Source organism: Orcinus orca, chromosome 11, assembly GCF_937001465.1.
Source record: "Orcinus orca chromosome 11, mOrcOrc1.1, whole genome shotgun sequence".
NCBI classification, from domain to species: Eukaryota; Metazoa; Chordata; class Mammalia; order Artiodactyla; family Delphinidae; genus Orcinus; species Orcinus orca.
The window spans coordinates 9,996,251-10,017,389 of NC_064569.1; the positions used below are offsets into that span (position 1 = coordinate 9,996,251).

The 21,139-nt window shown below is 40.5% G+C and overlaps 1 protein-coding gene across 1 annotated transcript; it reads left to right on the top strand.

The window, feature by feature from the left end:
• The first annotated feature begins 307 nt into the window (after positions 1-307).
• DDX47 (DEAD-box helicase 47) lies at positions 308-20,568 on the top strand. Its single transcript, XM_004281132.4, has 12 exons — positions 308-466; positions 1,146-1,239; positions 11,721-11,909; positions 12,157-12,228; positions 12,447-12,565; positions 14,125-14,196; positions 14,322-14,438; positions 14,992-15,138; positions 15,687-15,824; positions 17,502-17,572; positions 18,150-18,279; positions 19,988-20,568. Exons 1-12 carry the CDS (start codon positions 380-382, stop codon positions 20,117-20,119), a joined length of 1,368 nt encoding a protein of 455 aa, XP_004281180.1. The 5' UTR covers positions 308-379; the 3' UTR covers positions 20,120-20,568.
• The last annotated feature ends 571 nt before the right edge of the window (positions 20,569-21,139 follow it).

Sequence of the window (21,139 nt, forward strand, 5' to 3'; positions counted from 1 at the left end):
ACCAGGGAAGCCCTCTCAAGATATTATTGAATAAATGAATGAAATAATATTTATAATAAATAAATAGTACTGTAATATGAACATGTTCAAAACTCTATGGTTAGAAGAGGGAGGAGCACAGCGGTTGTGAAAGGTGGGGAAAACTTTCTAAAGGGACCTAAAGGGCAGATTAGAGGTCCTGGTCATCAGGCCCTTCTGCACTTGGCTCAGCTCCGCAACTCCAGACGCTTATACCCATACCTAATTTTTTTTAACTGCTTTTCCGCGAAACCCCTCCAAGCCCGCAGGGGGCGCCCACAACACGCCACCCGGGAGAACGAGAACTACATTTCCCAGCATCCCGCGCGCCGCCGATCCACTTCCGGAGCCCGCGGACAGCATGGCGGCGTCCGAGGAGCGCGATTCACCGGCTGAGGTGCCCCAGATGGCGGTGGAGGAGGCGGAAACGAAAACATTTAAAGACCTGGTAAGTGTAGATGACGCCGGTTTCCCTTTTTCCTACTGGCGCCAGGCGCGGGCAGAGTCCGGTTGCCTTCGATACAGGCCGCTGGTGTGCAAAAAACAGCCGGGGCCTAGCTCAGGTTTCCCCCGGGGTGTCCGAAGCTCGGGTTCCGGACGAGCTCCCTCGGCTCTGAGTTTGGGTAGTGGGAGGGCGGCCGTGCCCGGCAGCCCCCATTTGCCCTTTTGAATTCCACCTCGGTGTGGCAGCGTTGTGTCTGTGCAGGGTGTTGTCCATGCGGCGAATCCGAATTTTGTGCATCTTTGGGCTTTGGATTCAGATGAACCGGTATTGAATTCTGACCCAGTCACTGACTAGAGGCAAGTTATCTCGGTGCCTCACTTTCCACATCTGTAAATGGGGGATTATGATAAGTACCGCATAGAGCTGTTTAGATTAAATGAAGTAACACAGGCAAAGAACTTGGCTTTGGCCCCGGCGAGTGGAGAGTGATTGGTAAGTCTTAAGTTCCTGTCCCAGTTCTCAGAGTTAAGGAGAAGACTGGGTAGACTCACAACAAAAACCTTTTGAATGAAAGCGTAGGGGACGCACATGTCGCCAGCAAGGCGGCCCTAACAGTCATTTAATTATGTGGGAGGTGAGTGTGTGTTTTCCTTTGCTAAACTGTGTTTTTCCGAATTCTAAGGGTGTGACAGATGTGTTGTGTGAAGCTTGTGACCAGTTGGGATGGACAAAGCCAACAAAGATCCAGATTGAAGCTATTCCTTTGGCCTTACAGGGTAGGTTGAAATTAAGTGTGTGGCCTGTTTCAGATTCAGTATGAAGTTACACATATTCAATTAAATACCACTTTTGAGAGCTATTGCTTTGCATACGTCAAGTGAAATAAAATATGGTCCCTAAAGATAAAAAGTTTGTGGCTTATTGCTTTTTTTTTTTTTGCGGTACACGGGCCTCTCACCGCTGTGGCCCCTCCCGTTGCGGAGCACAGGCTCCGGACGCGCAGGCTCAGCGGCCATGGCTCACGGGCCCAGCCGCTCCGCGGCATGTGGGATCTTCCCGGACCGGGCACGAACCCGCGTCTCCCGCATCGGCAGGCGGACTGTCAACCACTGCGCCACCAGGGAAGCACGGCTTATTGGTTTTTGAAACAGTAATTCCCCAGTTTTACGGAGCTTACTTTCTACGAGGGGGTTTGTTGTCTTCTGTTTTTCTAGCTTTTTGTTTCTCAGTTTCTTTTGGCTCTTTTCCCTTTCCCTTGCGGTGTTAATTCTGTCTTTATCCTTTTTTCTCACTCTAAAATGTTACTAAGATTTCTCATCCAGTCCTGAAGCTTTAATACTGTTTGCATCAGTGAGTTTCAGCCAGTGCTCATTAGAATCACCTGTGGAACTTTTAAAACACTAGCGATTTCTGGGCTCCAACCTAGACCTTCTGAATTAGAATTTCCAGGCGTGGGACCTAGGCATATATAGATACAAAACTTAATAGTTCTGGGACTTCCCTGGTGGTCCAGTGGTTAAGAATCCGCCTGCCAATGCAGGGGACACGGGTTTGAGCCCTGGTCCGGGAAGATCCCACATACCGTGGAGCAACTAAGCCCATGCACCACAACTACTTAGCCTGCACTCTAGAGTCTGTGAGCCACAACTACTGAAGCCTGCGTGCCTAGAGCCCGTGCTCCGCAGCAAGAGAAGCCACCACAATGAGAAGCCTGTGCACCGCAACAAAGAGTAGCCCCTGCTTGCCGCAACTAGAGAAAGCACGTACACAGCAATGAAGGCCCAGTGCAGCCAAACGTAAAAAAATATATAATAATAATTAATTAAAAAAAAACTTAATAGTTTATTCTAATGTGTCTTCCCCTGGGGGAGCACACATGAGCACTGGTCAGATGCTCATGGCTCCCATGTCTATATTTCTAGCCCACATTTCTTTGCTGAGCTCCAAACAAGTATGTCCAACTGGTTTTTAGATACTTTTCTCTAAGCTTACTGCAGGAATCTCAAGTTCCCTATGTCCAAAACAGAGTCCTTATTTTTCTCACCAGAAGTAATTTCCGTGTAGCCCTTATCTCAGTATATGGCTTTTGAGTTTCCCAAGCTAGAAACCTCTGTGTCAATCACATTTTCTTTTGTTACTTTCTTTTATTCTTTTATTTTCTTGAAGTATAGTTGATTTACAATGTTGTGTTAATTTCTCTTTCCTTTTTTTTTTTGGAAGTCGCATGAAGAAAGAAAATGTATTCAGTATATTTTTAACAATTTTGAGAATACGTGAACTTTACATTTATATTTGCAAAAATGTACATGGAAAATATGATGAGAATAAGTAACAGGCCAACAGTAGTAATACCAGCAGAAACAATAAATTGTGTACATCACACCTATGAACTTTCTACATAAGAATGATTCCAAAGGTCTATAGAAACAAAGTAACACTCACGAGAGAGGTTATTTTGTGAATAATCATATATGTGTTGATTCAAATAAATTAGAATTTCATGTTGTAATGCTTTGTAATGTTCCAATTCTCATACAACTTGAGTTTATTATCCAATACTGCTTAGTCCTCTGGAGTCTCAGCAACAAAATAGACTTTTACAGCTTGATGATTTTTCAGTCTCTAACCAGCCACGTAACATTTAACGTCAGGCCTAGTGTTACGGAAGCAGCTCTTGAAAAACCACCTAAAGAGGGCTTGAGATCCCCAGGCAGAGTCTGGTGTTTAAGGTTGAAAGGCAGTCTGGGATAAAGTAGCAAAGTGGAGCCTTTGATTTATTTCTTTATTTTAAATTAATTAATTAGCTAATCTGTTTATTCATTTATTTTGGTTGGGCATTGGGTTGTCTGCCTGACAGAGAGCATCCTTCCTCAGGAAATTCGACTCTTGCCCACTAAGGGAGAACAGAATAGTCGGGAAAGGCATGGATGACCTTTTTAATTTTTCTAATATGATACAGTATAACATATCTCCTCAGAGCTCTGATTACAAAGGAAAATTCCCCACTGCAGTCTGGTGTGCCATCCCATTATTCAGTTTTAGAAGCATAAAATGAGCCTCAAGGCAAGACATCAGAGAGCTCACTTAACACATATTCTCCAGCGTAGAGACAAAAAAATAAATGGAAGAATGGAAGGAAGGAAGGGAGGGAGGGAGGAAGGAAGGTCTTATTGTTCCACATTGTTTTGGCTATTATCAGCTTTTGTTAGATGTTTCCTTCTTTCTCTCCAAGGTGTGTGAAACCTAGGAAGCTGTATGTGCCAGACATTTGTCAGGCAGTGTGGTCCTAATTATATAGCTATTATTTAAACAAAATTCCAATCACTGATGTTAACAGCAGGTTATCTGCCTGTGGCCTAGAGATTTGGATCTATACTGTACTATTAACTTTTATTGCATATAAACGAAAATATGAAATTCATAATTATTGTTATTTGAAATCCCATCACAGTTTACATATCTGTATCTATACATGTGATCTCATATAATCTTTATCGTATCAGTTTTACAGTAAACAATATGATCTTTCTCCCTCAAGCTTTATTGCCAACTTAATGGGAAATGCACTTATTTTGATGACCAAAAATTGCCCCCCAAAATTGGATGCAAATTTGTCCAGTGGAGTATCATATTCTGACTCTGTAGTTGACTCAACTTAAGGATTTTGATGTATTTTATTCCTACTAACTTCAACTTGATGTGCTTGATAGCCCATTTTTATGCCAACTATCTGCAGGAAAACAAAAAGAATAGTAAAAATCATTAATCACGGCATTTTGTTGTTCATGTTCCAAACTGAGAGCAAAAGTTATGCAAATAGAGTATCTGTCCTATTTCTCTGAATATATTCAACAGTAACAATTTTAAATGCCTGTTTAAAGAATTGTAAGAAATAATTTCAGTAAGTTTTATCTATGACTTTTTTTTTTAACATCTTTATTGGAGTATAATTGCTTTACATTGTTGTGTTAGTTGCTGCTGTATAACAAAGTGAATCAACTATATGTATACATATATCCCCATATCCCCTCCCTCTTGCGTCTCCCTCCCAACCTCCCTATCCCACCCCTCTAGGTGGTAACAAAGCATGCATGGCCTGATCTCCCTGTGCTATGCAGCTGCTTCCCACTTGCTATCTGTTTTACATTTGGTAGTGTATATATGTCAATGCCACTCTCTCACTTCATCTCAGCTTACCCTTCCCCCTCCCCGTGTCCTCAAGTCCATTCTGTACGTCTGCGTCTTTATTCCTGTCCTGTCCCTAGATTCTTCAGAACCGTTTTGTATTTTTTTTTAGATTAAATATATATGTGTTAGTATACGGTATTTGCTTTTCTCTTTCTGACTTCACTCTGTAGGACAGATTCTGGGTCCATCCACCTCACCACAAATAACTCAATTTTGTTTCTTTTTATGGCTGAGTAATATTCCATTGTATATATGTGCCACATCTTCTTTAGCCATTCATCTGTCAGTGGACACTTAGGTTACTTCCATGTCCTGGCTACTGTAAATAGTGCTTCAGTGAACATTGTGGTACATGACTCTTTATGAATTATGGTTTTCTCAGGGTATATGCCCAGTAGTGGGATTGCTGGGTCATATGGTAGTTCTAATTTTAGTTTTTTAAGAAACCTCCATACTGTTCTCCATAGTGGCTGTATCAATTTACATTCCCACCAACAGTGCAAGAGGGTTCCCTTTTCTCCACAGCCTCTCCAGCAGTTATTTTTTGTAGATGTTTTGATGATGGCCATTCTGACCGGTGTGAGGTGATACCTCATTGTAGTTTTGATTTGCATTTCTCTAATGATTAGTGATGTTGAGCATCTTTTCATGTGTTTTGTTGGCAATCTGTATATCTTCTTTGGAGAAATGTCTGTTTAGGTCTTCTGCCCATTTTTGGATTGGGTTATTTGTTCTTTTGATATTGAGCTGCATGAGCTGCTTGTATATTTTGGAGATTAATCCTTTGTCAATTGCTTCATTTGCAAATATTTTCTCCCATTCTGAGGGGTGTCTTTTCATCTTGTTTATGGTTTCCTTTGCTGTGCAAAAGCTTTGAAGTTTCATTAGGTCCCTTTGTTTATTTTTGTTTTTATTTCCATTTCTCTAGGAGGTGGGTCAAAAAGGATCTTGCTGTCATAGAGTGTTCTGCCTATGTTTTCCTGTAGGAGTTTTATATTGTCTGGGCTTACATTTAGGTGTTTAATCCATTTTGAGTTTATTTTTGTATATGGTGTTAGGGAGTGTTCTAATTTCATTCTTTTCCATGTAGCTGTCCAGTTTGCCCAGCACCATTTATTAAAGAGGCTGTCTTTTCTCCATTGTATATTCTTGCCTCCGTTATCAACGATAAGGTAACCACATGTACATGGGTTTATCTCTGGGCTTTCTACCCTTTTCCATTGATCTATACTTGTTTTTGTGCCAGTACCATACTGTCTTGATTACTGTAGCTTTGTGGTATAGTCTAAAGTCCGGGAGCCTGATTCCTCCAGGTCCGTTTTTCTTTCTCAATATTGTTTTGGCTATTCGGGGTCTTCTGTGTTTCCATACAAATTGTGAATTTTTTGTCCTAGTTCTGTGAAAAGTGCCATTGGTAGTTTGATAGGGATTGCACTGAATCTGTAGATTGCTTTGGGTAATATAGTCATTTTCACAATGTTGATTCTTCCAATCCAAGAACATGGTATATCTCTCCATCTGTTTGTATCACCTTTAATTTTTTTCATCAGTGTCTTATAGTTTTCTGCATACAGGTCTTTTGTCTCCTTAGGTAGGTTTATTCCTAGGTATTTTATTCTTTTTGTTGCAGTAGTGAATGGGAGTGTTTCCTTAATTTCTCTTTCACATTTTTCATCATTAGTCTGTAGGAATGCAAGAGATTTCTATGCATTAATTTTGTATCCTGCTACTTTACCAAATTCATTGATTATCTCTAGTAGTTTTCTGTTAGCATCTTTAGGAATCTCTATGTATAGTATCGTGTCATCTGCAAACAGTGACAGTTTTACTTCTTCTTTTCTGATTTGGATTCCTTTTATTTCTTTTTCTTCTCTGATTGCTCTGGCTAAAACTCCCAAAACTATGTTGAATAAGAGTGGTGAGAGTGGGCAACCTTGTCTTGTTCCTGATCTTAGTGGAAATGGTTTCAGTTTTTCACCATTGAGAATGATTTTTCTGTGGGTTTGTCATATATGGCCTTTATTAAAGGGTTAGGTCCCTCTATGCCTACTTTCTGGAGAGTTTTTATCATAAATGGGTGTTGAATTTTGTCAAAAGCTTTTTCTGCATCTATTGAGATTATCATATGGTTTTTATCCTTTATTTTGTTAATATGGTGTATCACATTGATTGATTTGCATATATTGAAGTGTCCTTGCATTCCTGGGATAAACCCCACTTCATCATGGTGTATGATCCTTTTAATGTGTTGCTGGATTCTGTTTGCTAGTATTTTGTTGACGATTTTTGCATCTATGTTTATCAGTGACATTGACCTGTAGTTTTCTTTTTTTGTAACATCTTTGTCTGGTTGTGGTATCAGGGTGATGGTGGCCTCATAGAATGAGTTTGGGAGTGTCCCTCCCTCTGCTATATTTTGGAAGAGTTTGAGAAGGATAGGTGTTAGCTCTTCTCTAAATGTTTGATAGAATTTGCCTGTGAAGCCATCTGGTCCTGGTCTTTTGTTTGTTGGAAGATTTTTAATCACAGTTTCAATTTCAGTGGTTATGATTGGCCTGTTTATATTTTCTCTTTCTTCCTGGCTCAGTCTCAGAGTTGTGCTTTTCTAAGAATTTGTCCATTTCTTCCAGGTTTTCCATTTTATTGGCATATAGTTGCTTGTAGTAATCTGTCATGATCCTTTGCATTTCTGCAGTGTCAGTTGTTAGTCCTCCTTTTTCATTTCTAATTCTGTGGATTTGAGTCTTCTCCCTTTTTTTCTTGATGAGTCTGGCTAATGGTTTATCAATTTTGTTTATCTTCTCAAAGAACCAGCTTTTAGTTTTATTGATATTTGCTATCATTTCCTTCATTTCTTTTTCATTTATTTCTGATCTGATCTTTATGATTTCTTTCCTTCTGCTAACTTAGGGTTTTTTTTTTTTTTGTTCTTCTCTCTCTAATTGCTCTAGGTGTAAGGTTAGGTTGTTTATTTGAGATTTTTCTTGTTTCTTGAGGTAGGATTGTATTGCTATAAACTTCCCTCTTAGAACTGCTTTTGCTGCATCCCATAGGTTTTGGTCCATCATACTTTCATTGTCATTTGTTTCTAGGTATTTTTTTATTTCCTCTTTCATTTCTTCAGTGATCTCTTGGTTATTTAGTAGCATATTTTTTAGCCTCTATGTGTTTATATTTTTTACAGTTTTTTTCCTGTAATTGATACCTAGTCTCATAGCATTGTGGTCAGAAAAGATACTTGATACGATTTCAATTTTCTTAAATTTACGAAGGCTTCATTTGTGACTCAAGATATGATCTCTCCTGGAGAATGTTCCATGAGCACTTGAGAAGAAAGTGTATTCTGTTGATTTTGGGTGGAATGTCATATAAGTATCAATTAAGTCCCTCTTGTTTAGTGTATCATTGAAAGCTTGTGTTTCCTTATTTATTTTCATTTTGGTTGATCTGTCCATTGGTGAAAGTGGGGTGTTAAAGTCCCCTACTATTATTGTGTTATTGTTGATTTCCCCTTTTATGGCTGTTAGCATTAGCCTTATGTATTGAGGTGCTCCTATGTTGGGTGCATAAATATTTACAATTGTTATATCTTCTTGGATTGATCCCTTGATCATTATGTAGTGTCCTTGTTTGTCTCTTGTAATAGTCTTTATTTTAGACTATTTTGTCTGATATGAGAATTGCTACTCCAGCTTTCTTTTGATTTCCATTTGCATGGAATATGTTTTTCCATCCCCTCATTTTCAGTTTGTATGTGTCCCTAAGTCTGAAGTGGGTCTCTTGTAGACAGCATATATACGGGTCTTGTTTTTGTATCCATTCAGCCAGTCTGTGTCTTTTGTTTGGAGCACTGAATCCATTTACATTTAAGGTAATTATCAGTATGTATGTTCCTATTGCCATTTTCTTAATTGTTTTGGGTTTGTTATTGTAGTTCTTTTCCTTCTCTTGTGTTTCCTGCCTAGAGAAGTTCCTTTAGTGTTTGCTGTAAAGCTGGTTTCTTGGTGCTCAGTTCTCTTAACTTTTGCTTGAATATAAAGCTTTTGATTTCTCCATCGAATCTGAATGAGATCCTTGCTGGGTAGAGTAACGTTGGTTGTAGGTTTTTCCCTTTCATCACTTTAAATATGTCCTGCCACTCCCTTCTGGCTTGCAGAGTTTCTGCTGAAAGATCAGCTGTTAACCTTATGGGGATTCCCTTGTATGTTGTTTGTTGCTTTTCCCTTGCTGCTTTTAATATTTTTTTTTTGTATTTAATTTTTGATAGTTTGATTAATATGTGTCTTGGCATGTTTCTCCTTGGATTTATCCTGTATGGGACTCTCTCTGCTTCCTGGACTTGATTGACTATTTCCTTTCCCATGTTCAGGAAGTTTTCAACTATAAGCTTTTCAAATATTTTCTCAGTCCCTTCCTTTTTCTGTTCTTCTACTGGGAACCCTATTATTTGAATGTTGGTGCGTTTAATATTGTTCCAGAGGTCTCTGAGTCTGTCCTCAATTCTTTTCATTCTTTATTCTGTTCTGCGGTAGTTATTTCCACTATTTTATCTTCCAGGTCACTTATCGGTTCTTCTGCCTCAGTTATTCTGCTATTGATTCCTTCTAGAGAATTTTTTTTTTTTTTTTTTTTCTTTTGCGGTACGCGGGCCTCTCACTGCTGTGGCCTCTCCCGTTGCGGAGCACAGGCTCCGGACGCGCAGGCTCAGCGGCCATGGCTCACGGGCCCAGCCGCTCCGCGGCATGTGGGATCCTCCCGGACCGGGGCACGAACCCGTGTCCCCTGCATTGGCAGGCGGACTCTCAACCACTGAGCCACCAGGGAAGCCCTAGAGAATTTTTAATTTCATTTATTGTGTTCATCATTGTTTGTTTTCTCTTTAGTTCTTCTACATCTTTGTTAAATGTTTCTTTTATTTTCTCCATTGTATTTCCAAGATTTGGGATCATTTTTACTGTCATTACTCTGAATTCTTTTTCAGGTAGACTGCCTATTTCCTCTTCATGTGTTTGGTCTGGTGGGTTTTTATCTTGCTCCTGCATCTGCTATGTGTTTCTCTGTCTTCTCATTTTGCTTAGCTTACTGTGTTTGGGGTCTCCTTTTGCAGGCTGTAGGTTCGTAGTTCCTGTTGTTTTTGGTGTCTAACCCCAGTGGGTGAGGTTGGTTCACTGGGTTGTGTAGGCTTCCTGGTGGAGGGGACTGGTGCCTGTGTTCTGGTGGATGAGGGTGGATCTTGTCTTTCTGGTGGGCAGGTCCGCATCCGGTGGTGTGTTTTGGGGTGTCTGTGAACTTATGATTTTAGGAAGCCTCTCTGCTAATGGGTGGGGTTGTGTTCCTGTCTTGCTAGTTGTTTGGCATAGGGTGTCCAGCACTGGAGCTTGCTGGTCGTTGAGTGGAGCTGTGTCTTAGCGTTGAGATGGAGATCTCTGGGAGAGCTCTCATCGATTGATATTACGTGGAGCTGGGAGGTCTCTGGTGTTCCAGTGTCCTGAACTCGGCTCTCCCACCTCAGAGGCTCAGGCCTGACACCCAGCCAGAGCACCAAGACCCTGTTAGGCACTTGGCTCAACTTGGTACGAAGGATGCTTGCCAGTGAATTAAGGTGTGAAAAAGACATAAGGCATAAATACCAAAGGTGTTGCCTGCGGTGCCAACTCTCTGGTTCCACAGACCTCTTTCCGTACTTTGTAATTCTCACTTCGGCTGGCCTCCATTCAGGCCACCATCATAGCTCCCCTGGTACCCTAACTGAGCTCTGATTTTCCTGTGTGTTCCCCATTCTGCACTTTAGTTCATTTTAAGTTGTAGGGAAGAGAGTCATATTCAGGTTACCTCAGGGAAAGCGGGTTATTCTCTAGGTGAGGAAGCCTCAGCAGTCAACTGTGGAAGTCATTACTCGACAGGAAGGCTTCCCACTGGGTGCTGTCCTAGTGCTCAGCTACTTTGGGAGCTGCAGCACAGAGGCGGTGGTCTTGGCTTCGAAATTGATTGCCAGATCTTCTCAGTTATGGCTTGATTGGTGACAACAAACCATGGGGACCCATTCCTAAGGTATTACTTCTGGCATTCTTCCCTCAGAAGGAGCAGTGTAAGTGGCTTTACTGTTAGGCTCCTTGGGTCCTTCTTATGCCATCAGGCCTGGGGTTTATCTTCTTAATGAATAACATTGGTCATGATATTCCCTGCTTAAAATCCTTCAGGTCCTCTCTCTTATAGGAAGATGTCAAAACTCCTTAGTATGGCTGTGGGTTTCCTTATTCTTCTCCCTTTCCCCCTTGACTTCTGTGTTCTGGCCACGTTGTACTTCTCCCTCTCTGAACTCATGCTGTGTTCTTTTTTTAAAATTAATTTATTTAATTTATTTATTTTTGGCTGCATTGGGTCTTCGTTGCTGTGCGCGGGCTTTCTCTAGTTGTGGAGAGCGGGGGCTACTCTTCGTTGCAGTGCACAGGCTTCATATTGCAGTGGCTTCTCTTGTTGCGGAGCTTGGGCTCTAGAGCGCAGGCTCAGTAGTTGTGGCACACAGGCTCAGTAGTTGTGGCTCACAGGCTCTAGAGCGCAAGCTCAGTAGTTGTGGTGCACGGGCTTAGTTGCTCTATGGCATTTGGGATCTTCCCGGACCAGGGCTCGAACCTGTGTCCCCTGCATTGGCAGGCGGATTCTTAACCACTGCGCCACTAGGGAAGTCCCATGCTGTGTTCTTTAAAGCATCTTTCCTTATAAGGGACTGCCCTTCCTTTCCTTCTTTGCTTACTTCCAGATTTAATTTACTCATCACCTCTGTTAACCTTTCCTGACTCTTCCTGGCAGTAGGTTGCTCATTCCGTTTTGTTCTCACTGTATCCTGTAGGGACCTATCATATTAGAACGTACTTGTGTATTTCAGCCCTGGATTTTGAGCTAATTTAAGACAGAGACCATGTCTTCTGTCTCATCAACTCCCCCTCCCCTGAATTCATCAAATATTTATTCATGGTCTACTTTGTGCCAGCATTGGGTCCTTGTGGAATAATGTGGAAATGGTGCAGAGATGATTTCTTTGCTATTAGGTGTTTTCTTTGTCTTCTAGGTCGTGATATTATTGGGCTGGCGGAAACCGGCTCTGGGAAGACAGGGGCCTTTGCTCTGCCCATTCTGAATGTGCTGCTGGAGACGCCCCAGCGTTTGTTTGCCTTAGTTCTCACCCCCACTCGGGAGCTAGCCTTTCAGATCTCAGAGCAGTTTGAAGCCCTGGGGTCTTCTATTGGGGTGCAATGTGGTAAGTGTCCAGAGGAAAGGAATCTTCAGAATTTCTTCACAGGTTGAGAATGAGTGTGAAAGGAGAATGGAAGGAAGTGTCGTTAACATAAGTTCATTGACCTAAAGGGCTGATTTGGTATTTTAGCTTCGGGGAAAGTTGTAATTGTAAGGGAAGAAAAATGAAAGTAGAAATGTGTCATTGGCTTTACAGTGAACTATGGAAAAAAATTAAGGATCTCTTTTCAATATTCTTTTTCTTTCTGTAGCTGTGATTGTAGGTGGAATTGATTCAATGTCCCAATCTCTGGCCCTGGCCAAAAAGCCACATATAGTAATAGGTGAGTAATGACAACGGTAGAAGACACTGGTGATGATGAATTGGAGAAAATCTACTGATATTGGGTGCAACTTCTTTGTGCGGAAAGAGTTCAAAAAATGGATTTAATTTTTTGTTTAATTTTTTTTAATTTCTGAAATTCTGGTTGGGAGGGGGTGGTCACTTTCTTTCTGTCCTTTTTCTTAAACATTGCCCTCTCTCCTCAACTTTTCTTGTTAGCAACTCCTGGTCGACTAATTGACCACTTGGAAAATACAAAAGGTTTCAACTTAAGAGCTCTCAAGTACTTGGTCATGGATGAAGCAGACCGAATATTGAATATGGATTTTGAGACAGAGGTGAGCTCAACATCTTTCCTCTTCCTAGAGCATCTCAAAATCTGTTCAAAATCTGGTTCATTGCATACCTGCTTTTGTGGAGCACTTAACCATTGTTGGTTAATTTAACATCTCTGCTGCTTTTTTCATTCTTGATGCTCTTTACACTGTCTGCCTCAGCATCCTCTTTATTTACTTTTTCTTTCTTTTTTATTGAAGGATAGTTGATTTATATTATTATATTATTTTTAGGTGCAACATAGTGATTCAGTATTTCTGTAGATTATACTCCATTTAAAATTATTACAAAATAATGGCTATATTGCCCTGTGCTGTACAATATATCCTTGTTGCTTTTAAATTAAATTTAATTTAATTAATTTTTTACTGAAGTATAGTTAATTTACAATGTTGTGTTTCTGGTGTACAGCAAAGTGATTCAGTTATACATACATATATAAATATGTGTATATATACACATATATATATGTGTGTATGTGTGTATATACATATACCTACACAAACTCCTAATTTATCCTTCCCTCTTTTCCCCTTTAGTAACCATAAGTTTGTTTTCTATGTCTGTGAATGTGTTTCTGTTTTGTAAATAAGTTCATTTGTATCATATTTTAGATTCCACATATAAGTGGTATTATGTGATATTTGTCTTTGTCTGACTTCACTTAGTATGATAATCTCTAGGTCCATCCATGTGGCTGCAAATGGCATCATTTCATTCTTTATTATGGCTGAGTAGTATTCCATTCTGTATATATACCACATCTTCTTTATCCATTCATCTGTTGATGGACATTTAGGTTGCTTCCATCTCTTGGGTATTGTAAATAGTCTCAGCATCCTCTTTCAAATATAGTCTGACTTGGGGGGTGAGGGATAAATTAGGAATATGGGATTAACATACACACACTACTATATATAAAATAGATAAACAGCAAGGACCTACTGTATAGCACAGGGAGCTACATTCAATATCTTGTAATAACCTATAATGGAAAAGGATCTGAAAAAGTGTAAATATGTACGTATGTGTAACTGAATCACTTTGCTGTACACCTGAAACACTGTAAATCAACTATACTTCAATTAAAAAAGACAGTTGGGCAAAAAACATGTATATATATACATACATACATACATACATACATACATACATACATACATACATACAGACTGACTTTGATTTCAGAGATGAGAAATACCAAAACCAGATTTTCTTTTTCCATTTCATTTGATTTCAACCTCTTCCATCTTTTCTTTGATGACCCATTCATCATAGCTTATTTAGTTGATTAATGCTTATTCTTTACTTTTCTCTTAGATTAGCTCTACTCTGCTGATTTAAACTGTGCTTTTCTCTGACTGGCATTATTTTTTGGTAGCATCTGGTATGGTATCAAATAGTAAATAGTCAGTTTTAGCTGAACTGAATCAAAGTTTTGAGTCCCCAAATCCCCACAGTGATGTATTTAGTTTGTTACCCCTCATCTCCTTCACAAGCAGCATTTGCAGGTGTCCAGTCTAAATGTTATGTTGGTACTGTTGCTCTTTCTGCCGTTTAGGTTGACAAGATCCTGAAAGTGATTCCCCGAGATCGGAAGACATTTCTCTTCTCTGCTACGATGACCAAGAAGGTGAACTTTTCTAGGACTTCTCTTTTCTTCTTTATAAGAATTGATAAGTGGAAACAGTCACAGTGACAATAATAAAAATAGAGTATTTAGGAATCAGTGTACTACTCTAGGTTTTCTTTCTTCAGGTGCAAAAACTTCAGCGAGCAGCGCTGAAGAATCCTGTGAAATGTGCCGTTTCCTCTAAATACCAGACGGTTGAAAAGTTACAGCAATATTATCTTTTTATTCCTTCTAAGTTCAAGGTAAAGTGTTTGCTTTGATCATTCCTGCCTCTCCCTCTCCTTCTTCACCAAGACATCTGAAAATGTGTCAACTCTTGATTAGCTAAGAGCTGTGCTACAGATTGGAGTCCTTTCTGTTTGTTTTAGAGCTCATGCCGTGCTTTATTTTATCACTGATAAAGTCAAACATTCCGGGAATTCACAACATATTAAACCACAGTAATGAAGTCATGACACAGTCCCTTCCTAACCCCATCCTTGAGGTAGTTTTTCTTTTGCCTGCTTATTATGTGGCTTTTTTATAGACAAAGGACCTAGTTTTGTGCTTTGATGTCAGGGCTTTGCGTGCTTGCTGAGTACAGATCTCCTTGTGCTCGGCTTCAGGCTGTGTGCGAAACTCATGGTTCACAGAGATGATAATGATAATGCCAGTTAAGGAGTGCAAAGCTGGCGGCTGGGGGTCTGGATAACTGAGAAGCAGCTATGGGCTTAGTCTTTTACATAATTTGTATGCCCAGGACGCCAACCTTCTTCCAGGTTCAGTTACATATATTATTTTGGCTTTGTGACTTAGGATACCTACCTGGTTTATATTCTAAATGAATTGGCTGGAAACTCCTTTATGATATTCTGCACCACCTGTAACAATACTCAGAGGACAGCTTTGCTACTCCGAAATCTTGGATTCACTGCCATTCCCCTCCATGGACAGATGAGTCAGGTAACTATTCTTTGGAATCATTAGTGGTGAACTGGGGGCATGAGAAAGCTAAATCTTGTAGCAGGAGATTTCTGCAATAGCAACACATGACATTAATGCGTCTTCCCATAGTTGTCCTGATTTTATGGGCATTAAAGTGTTGCTTTGGTTGCTACTTCCTCCTTTCAGGATAGCAAGAGGCTCAAATTAAAATATTCCACAGGTAGTTGTCTGGGATGGAAGCTACTGAGTTGATTTATTCAGCCCTCATGGTAATAGTGACTCTCTCGTCTCTGAAGACTTTCAGTAGATTATTTCTCAGTTATCCTTCTGTCATGTTTAACAAACTCTGTTTCATGCTAGTATTTTCTAGCTTTAGTCTTAAATATCTTTTTATTGCTTCCATGTTTCCTTTTGACCTGTGAAGCCTAGTTCAGACTAAGGGGGAAACATCCTTTTAAAAATTTCTCTTGGTTCTTGTATTTATTTAGTATGTCTAGTTTGTGTGTCTTGGATTCCAAGTTTTTCAAGATTAAAATTCTTTCCATTTCTTCTTTTCATCGTCTCAGAGCAAGCGCCTAGGATCCCTTAATAAATTTAAGGCAAAAGCTCGTTCCATTCTTTTAGCAACTGATGTTGCAAGCCGTGGTTTGGACATACCTCATGTGGATGTAGTTGTTAACTTTGACATTCCTACCCATTCCAAGGTGAGTCCTGTTGCTGACCTGACTTTCTAGCCCCAAAGTGCTTTTCTTTTCTCTTTTCTTTTCTTTTCCCCTTCTCTTCCCTTTCTTTCCTTTCCTGTCCTTTCTTTCACTTCCTCCTTTCCTCCCTCCCTCCGTCCCTCCCTCCCTCCCTTCCTCTTTCTCTCTCTCTCCCCCACCTCCTTCTTCCTCCTCTTCTTTTTTTTAAAATTGAGATGTAATTGACATATAACATTATATTAGTTTCAGGTGTAAAATGTAATGATTTAATATTCGTATATATTGCAGATTGGTCAGAGTAAGTCTAGTTAACATCTGTCACCATTCATAATTACGCATGTCTTTTCTTATGATGAGAATTTTCCCTTAGCATTTTCCCTTAGCAACTTTTAAATATGCAGTACAGTATTATTACCTCTAGTCAGCATGTTGTACATTACATCCCCCTGACTTATTTATTTTATAACTGAAATTTGTACCTTTTGCCCCCTTCACCCATTTCACACACACCCATCCCTGCCTCTGGCCACCACCAAATCTGTTCTGTGTCTGTGAGCTCAGCTTTTTGTTTTTGTTTTAGATCCCACATGTAAGCGAGGTCTCAGTATTTGTCTCTGTCTAACTTATGTCACTTAGCTGAACACCCTCAAGGCCTATCCATGTTGTCACAAATAGAAAGATGTCATTCTTTTTTTATGGCCGAATACTATTCCATCATATCCAAAGTGTATTTCTTAATGGAATGTTTTCTGTCTTTCCTTAGTTACAGTATTGGAGTTTTTTTGGTGTGTGTGTGTCCTTGATTAGTTAAGTGTCAAAAATAGGGAAAGCTCTAGATCTTTTCATGCTCCTCATCTTGCACATGCCTGTGGATGTGATATTAATGAATGTGAATGAAGGAGCCCAGGAGAGGGGTTAGAGGCTCACCGTCGGAGGCGCAGACGCACCGCGTGCTCACCTCTGTTGGTCTATCTGATGAGAAATGGCAGCCTGTGGTCCTCAGTGTATCCCAGGGTTTCTCAGCCTCGGCACTGTTAACATCTTGGTCTGGGAATTCTTCCTTGCGGGGCTGTCCTTTGTATTGTAGGATGCTTAGCAGAATTCCTGGCTTCTACTCACAGGTGACATTGTGACAACCAGATATATTTCCAGACATTTCCAAATGCCCGCTGGGGAGGATGAAACTGACCCCAGTTGTGAACAACTAGTGTGTCTCAACTTCGTATTAAACTGCTGTAGACAGGGTCCTGTCTCATGATTTTCACAGTAACTCTGTGTGAGTTTGGCCATGTATTTGTGTCCCTGTTTTATAGATACAAACCAGGGTTCAGAGAAGTTCTGGACTTGTAGACAGTTGTGTCGCTGGTCGGTGGGAAAAGCAGATCTGTGACCCAGGTCTGCCTCTAGATCTAGTGCCATTTTCCTCTGCCTGTGCTATGTCCATGGAGATTTGCTTTGTAGATTTGTCTTTATATAAAAGAAAGGAAAAAGGGGGTCAGTTTTGTGCTGTGAGGAGAATAAGAAAAGTGAAGTAGATTTATCTCTGTAACAGATTGCCAGTTCATCTCTCCACGTTCCAACACAAATCTGTTTTCTTTCAAAGGTTTGCAGGAAGAATTTACATACAGTTTTAAATTTATCTTCCAGCTAACTCAAAGTTACTTACCGTTTTCGTTTCAGGATTACATCCATCGCGTAGGTCGAACAGCTCGAGCAGGGCGCTCTGGAAAGTCTATTACTTTTGTCACACAGTAAGTGACCCGACTTTGGGGCAGAGCAATGTAGAGAAAAGAGCAGAACTGTGGGGCAGACAGACTTGCAACCTGACTTCACCACTTACTGTAACTGTCACTTAACCTCCCTCATCCCGCCTTCATTGTTTGTAAAATAGAAATAATAATACCGATCTAGCAGGGTTTTAATGAAGACTGGAGATGTATATGTAAAGAGCATATACTATACTGCATATGTGTAGTATAGTACTTGGCATATAGAAGCACACACACAAAAAACCCTGTTATTTCTTTTAAATGCTGGAGCCAGAGAACAGTGACCATTCCCTCAACTCACAGTATTACAATAACTATTTCTGATTTTGTTTTCTGGGGAACAAATTGTTATGTACCCAGGGCTTTTCTGGGAGTAAGGGGTATGTTGGGTGGTTTTCTGCTGGGCTGTGCACAGAAGATTGCAATTAGTTAGTATTCTGAATAGGAATAATAGGTTCGATATTGTTGAAAACTGTGGCCCCTGTTGCGTCATAGTTTTGGAATGGACAGACACGTGCATTGTCAGCCAGCCAGAGCCATGGCAGTTTTCCTTTTTCAGATACGACGTGGAACTCTTCCAGCGCATAGAACACTTAATTGGGAAGAAATTGCCTGTCTTTCCAACCCAGGATGACGAGGTTATGATGCTGACAGAACGTGTGTCTGAGGCCCAAAGATTTGCCCGAATGGTATGCAATGCCTTTTCTCACCAGCAAATGAAATTGACTTACATGCAAGACACTTTATTGTGTTAACCCTCAACTTGGAATATTTGATTCCAAATTTAAGATGAGCATACTAAAGTGCAGATGTAGGTAATTTGCTTTCGACTGTACAACTAAATGGTTGAATCAGGGTTTGGACTCAGTCTGACCACAGTGACCACGTTCCCAGCCACTGTTCATGTTTCACATGAGGCAAAAAAAAAAACCTTTGGACTTGAGATCAGATCAGGAGGTGCAGCTGTGAACTGTGAGCTTGGACAAGGTGTCTAACTTCTCAGAGTCAGTTCCTCATTTGTAGATTGGGAATAATAGTTACCTTGAATACAGGGTTTTATGAGCGTCGATCAAGCTGATGTAAACAGCGTAGTTACTGATAGCGGTGGCGGTAGGAGTGGCGATGAGAAGGTTCTAAAGGAGCCCCTTCCAAGTGGCGTCTGCTCTCTGGGGTGCTGGTCTGAGGGGTGAAGAAACTTCGCCCGTGGGGTGCTTTCTGAGTAGCTGAGGTGTGGACTTGTTTTTGTTTTTCTCCCCACATGGAATTCTTTGTTTGGTATCTTTGTTTATAAAAATATTGCATGTGCGTTGGGAAACATTTTTAGAAAATACACAAAGGATTAAAATAGTAAGTGAAACACGTAAGCCACCCCCCGCAGAAAACCTGATAACAGTTGGCTATTTTTCTTTCCTTAGCCATAATTAGACTTTATCTAATTGTATATGACTTTATCTAAATGTATATCATTTTTCTATTTGAACTAGCAGAGATTCATGCGATCACTTCTTTTTTTTTTTTTTTTCACATTTTTAAACTTTATTCAAAAAATGTCATCTAGGCTGTGTCTTAGCCCTGAATCGATTCAGTTACCAAACTTTCCTAAACACCAGTGGCAGGAGTAATCTCTTGGAGTTGTTGCAAGGTCCTTAACTGCCTTCTGACTCATCAAGGGAAACCAAATTGGGTCTTCTAGACTTTGCATTAGGTATATTTTATTACTTTCCAATGTTTTGAAAATTGGTAATCTGAGGGGAGAGAATTAAGTTTTTTTTAAAAATAGCACTGCTTGCAAGTTTAGAAACTGATATCTTAGACGCTAGCATCTTAGAATTCTCATGGGATCATTTCTTAATGGCTACAGAGAATTCTGTCATGAATATATAACGTGACTTACATTGATGTGTGTTTATGCTTTTCCCAGTTTTTTGTATTTTAACTAGAACTCTGTTGAACATCCTGATATGTACAGCTTTGCACACTTGTCTTGTTTCCTTAGAATAAATTCCTAGAAGTAGAATCAATTGTTGGGTGGAGGAGAATACACAGTTAAAATTCGAATTCATACATAATGTCAAACTGCCCCCCTAGAAAAGCTAAAGCACTTTTACACGATGAGCGACGGTGTATGTGACTGTCCGCACACCTGACCAGGTCTAGGTATTACCATTCTCTTAAATCTTTGCCAGAATAATAATAATAGCTTATTGTTTTAATCTTCCTGTCTTTGATTACTAATAAGATTAACATTTTTGTATCTTGGGATTTTGGTCTTATTCCTTTGCTAATGTGAGGTGTTAGGGAGTTACTTAGTGTTTGATTTTAAGGAGCAGAGACTAGGATGTGTCACTCTCAGTGACAGCCATTCATTTTCAATCCCATCCTTTCCGTTTCTTGCAGGAGTTAAGGGAGCATGGAGAGAAGAAGAAGCGCTCGTGGGAGGCTGCTGGGGATGGTGACGATAGGGAGGGTGCAATCGGTGTCAGGAACAAGGTGGCTGGAGGAAAAATGAAGAAACGGAAAGGCCATTAATCTTTTTTATAAAGACTTGACTTCTGCTTTCTGTTCTGTAAAGAGGATTGAAGGAGAGAATGGGACCTCTCCCTCCAGAGTGCTGCAGGCCGAAATCCATCAGAATTGTGTCCAGAATCTGCCCAGCTCACTCAGTGCTCATCCCCCTTTCCGTGTGTTAGAACATCGTTGCCTGCAGAATATTTTTGAAGTGCTGATGTCAAGACTCGGACTGTTCTTCAGCTTTGGTTCCTTGCTCCTGACACTAGTAAGATATGTTCTCCTATCCCTTCACACAGACCTGTGCTTTTTTCAGCTGCAAGTCAAGGACTGGGCTAATGAAGCCCTTGACCTGTGATTGTAAAGGAAAGGAGCTTCTAGATCTAAAAACAGTGATACTTCCGCAGTCTCAGCTTGTGTTTCGTGAGACCAAATGGGAAATAATAAATTTAAATATTATTAAAAAAAAATTCAAACTCCTTGAGGACCTTTTTGGGTTACAGACTTTATAGATTTAGTAAGATCTTCCTAATAGGTAAGAAACTGACAGTGGTGATTCCATGGCAGATTCATTGGTTGTCCTTAATTTGAGGTAAACATTATTTATGACTTTAAAAAAATCAACAAAGAAACAAGAGGATGGATGGCTTTGAAAGGGAAGTCCTGCTTGAAAGGAGGTTGTGTTTTTCTTGGGGATGGAGCAGTCTCTTAGATCCCTGAATAGATTCACATCCCTGGCTCCTTGGATTAAAATCCTCTGTGGGGGGCTTCCCTGGTGGCACAGTGGTTAAGAATCCGCCTGCCAATGCAGGGGATATGGGTTCGAGCCCTGGTCCAGGAAGATCCCACGTGCCGCGGAGCAACTAAGCCCGTGCACCACAACTACTGAGCCTGTGCTCTAGAGCCCGTGAGCCACAACTACTGAGCCCACGTGCCACAACCACTGAAGCCCACGCGCCTAGAGCCCGTGCTCTGCAACAAGAGAAGCCACTGCAATGAGAAGCCCACGCACTGCAACGAAGAGTAGCCCCCGCTTGCCGC